Source organism: Symphodus melops (assembly GCF_947650265.1).
Source record: "Symphodus melops genome assembly, chromosome: 18".
NCBI lineage: Eukaryota > Metazoa > Chordata > Actinopteri > Labriformes > Labridae > Symphodus > Symphodus melops.
In genome coordinates this window covers 5,764,706-5,775,220 of record NC_136708.1, presented here as the reverse complement: position 1 = coordinate 5,775,220, position 10,515 = coordinate 5,764,706, and the positions used below count along the sequence as shown (strand labels likewise).

Below are 10,515 nucleotides of genomic sequence, written 5' to 3'. Positions count from 1 at the left end.
ACTGTCAGACAGTAAATGTTTGTCAAATTTCCAAGGAGGGCGTTCCAATTTATAAAGAGGAAATTCAAGATCCAATAACACAGGGGCGTGATCTGATTCAATTATGGCGGAATATTCAGCTTTCCTAACATAGGGCAGAAGGATTCGATCAATAAAAAAATAATCTATTCTACTAAATGAATGATGCACAGGGGAAAAGAAAGAAAAGGACTTACTTTGTGGAAACAAAAAGCGCCAAGGGTCAACACTCCCTATTTGATCCATAAATGTTGCAAGCAACTTAGACATTTTTGAGGTGTTCATAACTTTAGGGTTAGAACGGTCCAGTGCTGGATTAATTACACAGTTCAGATCACCACCAAAAATTAATTGTTGAGAGGACAAATTTGGTAATCGGGAGATAATTTTTTTTATAAATTCCTCATCGTCCCAGTTTGGGGCATACACATTAACCAGAATGACAGGTCTGTGGAAGAGGAGCCCAGGTACCATCACAAATCTTCCTTGTGGATCTGAAATGATAGCGGTTGCGTTAAACTGAATTTTCTTATGTATCAATATGGCTGTTCCACGTGTTCGAGTGTTTAAATTTGAGTGGAACACTTGCCCTACCCATCCTTTTTTTAGTCTGTTTTGATCTTTAACCAGCAAATGAGTTTCCTGGAGAAACGCAATGTCACATTTTAAGTATTTAAGGTGGTTGAATATTCTAGCTCTTTTTACAGGCCCGTTTAATCCCTTTACATTCCAACTAATGAATCGTGCAGCAGCATGTCTTGTATTGGTATTATCTGCCATGTTTAGCTAAAAGGGGTAAAATGATAGTAACAACACAAAAATATATAGTTGGTTGAGACAAAGCATACACCTTCATGGACATCATTTCTGAGTGCAGATGAGAATAAAGTTTGCAAAAATCTAGGAGTGTCCCTTCCCATAACCCTATCCCACATTATCAACAACAAAACTAAAGCTAGAACTAAGCCTATACTTGTCCATCTCCCTGAGGCAAGCTGCAGGCTACACACTATAACCAAAACCTTCTGGTGATACAGCCTCTGAATCCTTGTGCTCCAGAGGGCTCCTAGTAATATTAAAATAACCTATCTGAGAACCTTCTTACACTTAGGTTGAAAAACAAACAGACTGAACAACAGCAATAATTACTATATATAATAGTTGAGTAATATAACATCTCTAGAACAGATAATCAAACGTATTAGAACATACGACTGAAAACGCATATGGTTTGCATGTATAACGGAGATTTTATCGATAAATGCTTGTACCTGAAATTAGTCCAGCAGTAACACCAGTCAGTGTCCGTACCTTAAATCAGAGGGATGCTGATAGAACAGGATCAAGCGATAAGGATATTTATTAAGTTCAGGAGATTTGGCGTCTCCGCGCAGTGCAGTCCGGTCCAAAAAAAAAGAGAAAAAAAAAATTCTACTCTTTACCGAACTTCTCATCGTAGAACTTCTGAGCTTCATCAGGCGAGTCAAAAGTCAGCACGTCGTCCCGGTACATGACACGCAGCCGGGCCGGGTACAACAGGTGAAACTTGACGTTCTTCTGGTACAGAGCTCGTTTCACGCCATTGAATGCGGCTCGTTTCTTAGCAAGTGCCATGCTGACATCCTGATACATCCGTATAGTGGTGTCTTGATATTTCAACTCGTGGTTTCTGGCCCAGCGCAGGGCGGCCTCCTTCTGTTGGAATTTGGAGAAACAGACCAGGAACGTGCGGGGGAATCTCCCGTGACCGATCTTAGAGGTCGGGGTCCGGTGGGCTCTCTCCAGTTCAGGTGGTGCAGGAAAGACGTCGGGTCCCATGGCTTGCATCAATAACTCTGACATGAACTTGACTGGGTCTTTACCGTCCTCGCTGCCTTCAGGGATATTTATTATACGGAGATTGGTTCTCCGTGATCGGTTCTCGAGGTCGTCCAGTCTGTCCAGAAGAGATTGGTTTTGGGTTTGAAGCTCCGTGATGGTCGACTCTGCTGCTGCTATACGTTCAAAATTGTCCCCGGCTACAGACTCCACGGAGGTAAGGCGTTTTTGATAAGAGTTCATTGTTGTTTGTAGTGAATCCAGTGAGGCCTGTAGCGGTTTAATAGCTTCTTGGATCAAGAATGAGACGTCATCCCGGAGAGAAGTCCTCTGTTTGGCAGATTCTGCAGACAGTTGGTCCATGATAATGGGCGCTGCAGTTGAGGGTTCTTCGGGTGTCGTTGAAGCTTTGGTCGGTGTCGGCGGGTTGCTAGCTGCAAACGATGCTAACTTCCCTGCAGCGCTAGTGGCAGCACGTGTAGCCGGAGTTTGGGCGGTGTTAGTCGATTTAAGGTTCTTAGAATTGCTCATTTTTACAAGAAAAACCATGCAAAAATCTCACGATAACTATTATATCGAGGTTCTAAGAGAAAGTTCGGTAAGATAAGAAAGTAGCAAAAGGTGAGCCAGGAGCCCTCTTGAGTGCGTCCTCTCCCTACATCTCAAAACCGGAAGTCAATATAGCATAATTTAATGAAATAAAGTGAATTAACTCTTTTTACAACTGTAAAATATTATATTTGTGGAGAACTTGTACTCTTTTATCCTGCACTACATCGAGCACATGCAACGAAATTTCGTTCTCATCTGTACTGCAAAGTTCAAATCAGAATGACAATAAAATAAGTCTAAGTCTAATATGTAACTTTTAAAGCTTTTAGCAATGAAAGTATGCATTTATATTTTTAGATTTTGAGATAGACGTAAATGTTGCAATGTGTGTTTTTTTTTTTTTTAAAGCATTATGGCTGTCGTCTTTGCCCTCTCACTTTAGCATGTGTGATACATTTATTGACCTTTATTTGGGTTATAATTTGGCTTTGGCATTGTATTGGCTAAATGGCTTCCCTGAAATATCCTTGTTTTATTTTCTGTATTGCAGGGATCTATTTGGGCCAGGTATTTCCTCTTGCCATCCCTCGTCAGAGAAACATTTGAACACCACATCCTTGTGATTGTATCTTCATTTACAATGTTTTAATTTGCTGAGAACCGACCAACATAAATGTCATTCTTTGAAAAGAAAAAAATGTCATTCTTTGTCTGTTTATTGGAATTTATTCATACAATTATTTTTAGCACTTTGTAGTGCAGATAGCCTTAGACTTAAGGAGTGAAAGGAACACTAGCCAGGGAGTTAAAAAAGTGTCATAGCAGAGTTACTTGTCTAATCCCACAGTGTTATTTTAACACCGTGGGATTAGCAAATTAAAAATTGAACTCTCTCTCTCTAAATGTTTAAATATTTCAAAAGTGTTAATTTGACTCTAAAAAGTGTGGCGATATATAAAACCTGGTCTTTTGCTGTAATGGCTGTCAGGGGCTTGACTAGGTACATACTGTGACTAGGCACAGTCCATCCACATGTGCAGAGTTAGTCCTGGGGATGTTAGGATTCTGTAAGAGATTCCCTTGCCTTCTCCATCAAGGCAGGATGCTATATCTTAAATGATGAAACTCATTTCACAAGTTTTCCTCTAGCCTCACATTATACTGAAAAAAAAGTTAGGGTACCCTTTCCCTTCCCTCCCAGCTCATCATGTATATGTTGATAGAAATTAGCTCTGTGAGCATGAGAGAACCAATCTGAGGAAACGGTCCGACCGCTTGACTCCACAATCAGTGGCAAAACAAGAGAAAACTGCAAAGAGGAGGACAACTTTATGGGCATGTGTGTGTGTGCTTGAATATCATTAATGCAAAAATAGTTTGTGAATCAGACCTTAAGGGCAGATAGCAGGAGAAATTGACTTGTAATTGTTGGTGCCATTTGCAGAAACAGTACATTTTTAATGAATTCCCCACTTTGCATTGTTATTATTCAGCATATGTTCCCACTAAATTTCTATCATGCATGTAAGCTAAAATGAGCTGTCAAGCTAAGACATGCTAAGAATTTGTAGTCATATCATTGTTGGCACCAATCCTGTACAGCAGCATGAGCAATGTACAATACAAATATGTAGTTGTGCTAGATTGAAAGAGATTACATTTATCTTATTTTTCTCAGGCTAAAAATGCATCCTGACATTTGTGGTTTGACCCCAAATAGTAGTCTTAACAGAGAATACCCTATACAAACTTTACCTATACAAATACAGTACTAAAGGAATTTAATCGGCTATAGCGTGCCTTCAGGTTGGTAGCAGGCAGTCAGATGTTGCATGTGAACTTGATCAATCAATCAATCAATCTTTATTTATATAGCGTCAATTCATAACAGGCGTTATCTCAAGACACTTTACAAAAGCAGGTAAAGGACCTTACTGTTTGTCTGTTAACTTGATGTGTCTCAGTGTCATCAGCAGACTCGCAGCAAGACACAGAACTACTGGCAGTGTTTGTGACAGAACCAGGAGTGGAGCCCCACGAGATGGACCGCAATGATGACCAGTACCAAAGGACTGATGCACTCAAACATCCTTATGCTACTGCCACACAGCTACAGGCCTGTTAACGAGAAATGAGGGGCACTAGGGTTTCCAGACTAACCATTTGCAACCGACCCCACCGCTGTGGTTGTCAGACAACCATTGCAGGTGACTCCACTGATACCAAAACACCGCTGTGACAGTTTGCAGTGGGCACAAGACCATGTGATCTGGACAATGCAGCAGTGGTCTACTGGCCTGTTCACAGTGTCGGGTCACCTTGCACAGAAATGATGGTCGTCAGCATTGCTGGAGAAGGCAAGGTGAGCGATACGCCAAGGTCAACATGGTCCCCAGGGTTCGCTTTGGTGGAGGAGGTGCAACAGTCTGGGCAGGCATCACCAGCCAGCGGAAAACAGATTTGGTGATTGTCGATGGCTCAGTCACTGCACGTCCTTACCTCAGAGACATCCTAGAACCCATCTTCATCCCCCAAATCCACCAGCACATCCCCATCTTTCTGTTCATGGATGATAATGCTTCACCACATCGTGCCAGAATTGTCACAGCTCGACTTCAGGAAGTCGGAGTGCCTCATATGGTATGGCCATCAATGTCCCCTGGCCTGAACCCCATGGAGCATGTCTGGGACCAGCTCAAGCAGCAACTGGATGTTCGTACCCCAGCCCCACGTGACCTGGCAAAACTGCATGTAGCACTTGTTGAGGAGTGGAACGCATTTCCTCAGATAAACTTCATGAGGCCAGTTAGGAGCATGAGACGTTGCTGTGAAGTTGTCATTCTTGCAAATTGTAGAAACACCCGCTACTGACTCAACTTTGGTCATTTGGGGCTATCTTTGTTATTGTCTAAAATGTTGGGGTAATAAATATTGCAATAAATTGTGCTTCTTCTCATTCATTAATAGTAATTTCAAACAGATATATTACATATTAAAAAAGCACTTGTGCAAATAATTATATCCTTAACTTATTGTGAGTAGTGTATTTGTTTAACATGATGTACTTGGGACACCGGTGGAACATACTTGGTGTGGACCTTCCATAGGTCTGGTCCTCAAAGACAACCCTGGTTTCAATCAACCCTGTCAAATCAATTAATCTTTATTCATAGATCCCCAAATTTATAACAAATTCCCAAAATGCAGATAAAATACCTGCTGTTATTTATTGTTATTGCCATGATTTGGTCTAGTTTTGTCTCATTCTTCTAAGGAGTTATTTGTTTTGTAATTTCTTGTCCTTGTGTTTCAGTTCCAGTATGTATTCGTACATTCTTGAGCTATGTGTGTCTTTAGTGTTTCTTGTTTTATTTTGTTGTTCTTTTCGCCAGTGGTTTGTGTCACGTATTTCCTCCTGCCTCTCTCTGTGTGCATTCAAATTGTCTTTTTTTGCTCAGGAAGGTTCCTAACTGAGTGAAATGACCTGGAAGCGTATAAGGGGCAGTCAAGAAAAGAGCCTTTTAAGTTCTCTTAAAGCTCAGGAAAGGAGGGTCAATGCTTCCTTTATAGCCTCCTTTAGCATAGGAAACACTGGACCATCCTTTAGGAAAGACGATGAGATATGCCACCCCAACTCCTTGCAGCCGCATCATCTAAAGTGGCTCGCGCTTTCAAGCATTACCATTGGAGGAAAAATTTGAACACAATCTGCATTTCCTTTGACTTTTTGTGTGTGAAGAAGGTGAACATTGCTTTTATACATCCTTGTATCATGTTTAGTGTAGATGCGTTGGTGTTATTTAATGTTGATTAATTCAAGAAATTGTAATATAAAACGTTGATTAAAAACAGAAAATAAAGAAAGGATGCAGGTCATGTAAGTTACAATTGCAATAATTAGACATGAGCAACTTTTAACAATCTTAAACCCAGAGGTGAACTATGAAGGTGATGCTGATGTTGTAAAACAAAGGGAAGTATCCTGGTAATTTATATTCCTTTTATTTGCCCATGACGTTTTCCACAGGGTTACGGTAAAGAGGATAGTGAAAATAGATAAGAGGGACACTTCAAACGCACCCTGTTTTGATTGCCCTCATTGTCTTCACCTGTGTTGTTAGTCTCATCTGTGTTTGATTACCCCTGTGTGTTTAATTGTGATTGTGCTCCATGTGGGTTTTGTCTACTTACCTGTGATTCCCAGTGACTCTGAGTTTTTGATCTACAGTTAATGTTTCCCCCCCCCCCCCCCCCCCCACACACACACACACACAGACACTTTTAGTGACACTTAAATTAATCTTTTACACAGTTGTATTGAACTTTGTTTCCCCCAGAATGTCAGAATGAGCTCTCTCACTGTGATTTTTACCTGACGAAAGCTTAATTCCTCTACCCCTTTTACCGTGACCACAAAGGTGGTCTTCTAATTTTGCTTCTACTGAAAACCCATTAATACAGTATACAGGCCCTCACCTGCACCTTTGGCTAGACAGATTTTCATAAATAGCTCAAAATGTCAGAGTCTGACAACTTTAAGCAGCTTCCCATATAATTTTTTTCTGAACTGAGCTGACATCTGTCGTTTCGATTAAAGAAATAAATCAGCCTCTTATAGTCTAAAAATATGCCCAATGAACTTAAACGCTGCTTCACCAGATCTATAATTAATGTGGTCACATCCACCTCGGGAAGAGGAAATCTGATGTTCCTCTCTCCTCCTCCTCCTTCTCACCAGCACCTTCCTTTGGTAACCCAATAATCCCTGAGAGAACAAAGAGAGCTGTGAAAGCATAAATATAACCGTAATATCAAAACTCTCAAATCTGTGCTCTTACTGTTCTGACAGCTGCCTGCACTAATTAGCCATCAAAGGTCTCCCTCTTCAACCAACAGCTAACATCAGTTCAGCAGCATTTCTGCTGTCAGAGCATGTTTGCTCGTCACTATGCAGTCTCTTTACCATTGGCAAATTGTAGGTAAAGAAAACATCGATTCTGCACAGCTGTGGTACTGTCAGAGAGAAAAATATTAACAATACAATAGAACTCTTACACATCGAATCATGACAGGTGTGTTGGTCATTTTACTAAACAAAGATACTTTCTTAATCACAAATTATTCATCTGGAATTGGTATTTACTGTCAAACATATTGCTTTTTAGTTTGACTTTATCAAAGTGTCTCCTGCAGACAGGAAAACTTACCTTACATTGGTCACTGATGATATATAATGGGTTAAATCCTCGGCTAGCCAAAGGGGACGCTGATAAATGATGCCGCAGAACGCTCAGTCCAAAACTGAAATGATCTTGTGTGATGGGGAACAGGTGGTTATTCATCTAACTGGATTTGCTCATTAAGTCCCTCCGATGGTTTTAACAAAATCCAAACTTGGGGGCCATGGGGGGAAAAGTGGCGCGTTAAATCAGCTGCTGGGCTTTGTGAACCTGCTGCTTCACCCTGCAGAACCTCTAATCTTAATAACTGTCACTTTGCATTAATACAACCTGCAGACAGTCGGATCAATTATGTAAATAGAGAGTAAAGGATAAAATTCGACATGAATCTTTTAAAAGTGTTTCACAGAGGCCCCCTGTGTAACTGCTATAGTCTGATTTGCAGCTGTATAAATGTAACCCAGTTCTTCCACCAGATTTGTGTGTTGCGTGTCAGTGCTGCTTTGGTACGGCTCCGCCCTCACTTGTCCTTTAGCATCCATTCAGAGCAGAACTGTTTGACTGTTGGAGTTGCAAGACCGAGGAGTTCCTGAGGTTATTACAAAATCAGAGAGATAGAAAGAAACTTTATTAATCCCTTGGGAGGCTTCCCTCAGGGAAATTCAGAATCATGCAAAACAGTGTGCAGACGAATTGCAGCAGAGCCAATGTAAGCGCACACATTTACTATTATGAAACCTATAGCATCAGCAGAAACGGACTAAACGTGCATCTTGTGAAATAAAGATGTAAAAAACATTTATGATTCACCACAAATGTATCCTGTGTGATATGATTTGACTGACTGGAGTCTTGAGATCAATTTAAAATGCTACTGTAACCATCATTTCCCATTAAATGATGTGTAGTTATTGAAACGATTTGACTGAAGCAAATTTGAGATTGTTGATTTATTCCTAATAATTATGAATGATCTATGACATCTGTAGCAATAAAGACTGGTTATCTGTGCTTTATTCTGGTGATGACCACAAGTAGGTATCTTTTACTTCTGCAGCTTTAAATTTGGAGCACTGTTGAGCTCTGTGAAGTCAAAGTTCTCCATCTACAGCCATTCTTATTCATTTTTAAAGTTGGTCACAAAAAAAAAAAGAATCCCCACATGTGAAGGTTAAGACGTTAAAATAAACTTTGCACAGAGAAGGTAAATAAATGTGGTCATGTTGTTTCCCCCTGTGCACATTTTCTAATTCCCTCTATTTAATCCACTCAAGTTTGTTTCTTGGCGGTCGACTTCGCAGCAGCTCTTTTTCCTTTGTGATGTAAAGCTGCAAACAACCATCAGTGCAATGAATTTTGTGGGTGAGTTGATGTCCCCCTTGGCGCTCTATTATTATCATGTCCTCCCAGGCTCGATGCTTTTTTATACCTGACACATTACAATGTGTTGACAAATCAACTTACAAAAGCTTAATGGTACACAACAGGAGAACGTCACACGTGACAATAAGGTCAAGCACACTGAAAAAAAGCAGTTCAAGGAGGAGTTCTTGTCTATGCGGAATGTAGGAAATGTAACAGTGGGTAGCACTCATTCAGATATAAACAACACCATCAACTAACATAAATTAAATCCCACATAAACACTTCAGAAGAAGTTTATATTTCCTTATGGTAAATGCACTTGAGCTTGTATAGCGCTTTCTAGTCTTTTGACTACTAAAAGCTTTTACACTACGTCACATTCACACACTGATGAAAGTGGTTGCTATATAGTGAGACGATAAGAAGTAACTCACCCCATTCATACACTTAAAATTAAATGTTTTTCTTCCAGGCAGAAAAAAAAGGAAAAATATTAAGTAGTAGCACTGCATTTAAAAGTGCTTTTATCATCTTCCGACCACTCTAAATTCTATGACATTTATGATCGGAATGTCACACATACATTCACATACTGATGGTAAAGGCTACTACTGTACGTAAATTGTGCACTGACCATCTGTACTAATCACATGCTAACACATTCAAACTCCATTGCTTTGCCTTTGGGAGACACTTTTGGTTCAGTATCCAAGGACACCTCGGCATGAAGCTTAGACTCTGAAACACCTTTGAAATCAGGCATGACCCAGTCTACCACTGAGACAGATGTTCAAAATCAAATTCTAAAACTGAATATTTTTATAATAAATCAAATATCAGATATTTTAGTCCTACTGATGAGCCTTCATAGCATCACAAACCTTGCAGTTTTTCACATCCAAATGATGAGGGGATCTGGGCTCATTTCATCTTGCCTTCATCATGCTATGTTTAAGTGCTGGCTTCTCTGAAAAGAGATGAAGAGCCAGTATGTCATTCTAATTGTTCGATTGGGTGAATGGTGTATTTGTTTTGGCCAGAGAAGGTAGGTGGTTTTAAGGCACCCTCACAAGGCTGTTTTGTACCCTCCTCCATTTTCCAGATATAAGAACAGTTATCACAGCAAACCAACAGATGTTGCAGCAATAGAAGAGGGTCAGCAAACTGATTCTACCTGACCTTTAACAAGGATAAATATTGGAGAAGCCTGACGAATGAAGAGAGGTTTAACGCAGAAAAGTTTCAAGACTGATGCCGAGCTGCCTAAACACTGAAGCTTCCTACGTGCCAACCTGCCTGCGCATTGACTCCAGGCAGTTGGGGAGACGGCTCTCTCCAATTTTTTTAATTTGGACTGCAGTACCGATGTTAAACGCTGCGTGTCAGAGCTACATATTTCTCGCTTAAGCTGAATGTAGAAATATCAATGCTTGTAGAATCAAAGCATTGAAGTTTGTTGTGAGATGTTTTTCCTCTGAAACGGAGCCACTGGTCGTGGAAAGGTCTACAGAGAACTTATCTTGCAGCCAATGTTTTATATACTGTAGTTGGAGAGGTGCCAGTCCACTTTCTGAGCAGTGCA

The 10,515-nt window shown here is 40.4% G+C and overlaps 1 protein-coding gene across 1 annotated transcript; it reads right to left on the bottom strand.

Annotated features, from left to right (window-relative positions):
• Positions 1-632: 632 nt before the first annotated feature.
• On the bottom strand, positions 633-2,151 carry l1td1 (LINE1 type transposase domain containing 1). Its single transcript, XM_079368647.1, has 2 exons — positions 1,314-2,151; positions 633-1,166 (listed from the first exon to the last, which is right to left on the bottom strand). The coding sequence occupies exon 1, from the start codon at positions 2,077-2,079 to the stop codon at positions 1,450-1,452; it is 630 nt and encodes a 209-aa protein (XP_079224773.1). The 5' UTR covers positions 2,080-2,151; the 3' UTR covers positions 633-1,166; positions 1,314-1,449.
• Positions 2,152-10,515: the final 8,364 nt, after the last annotated feature.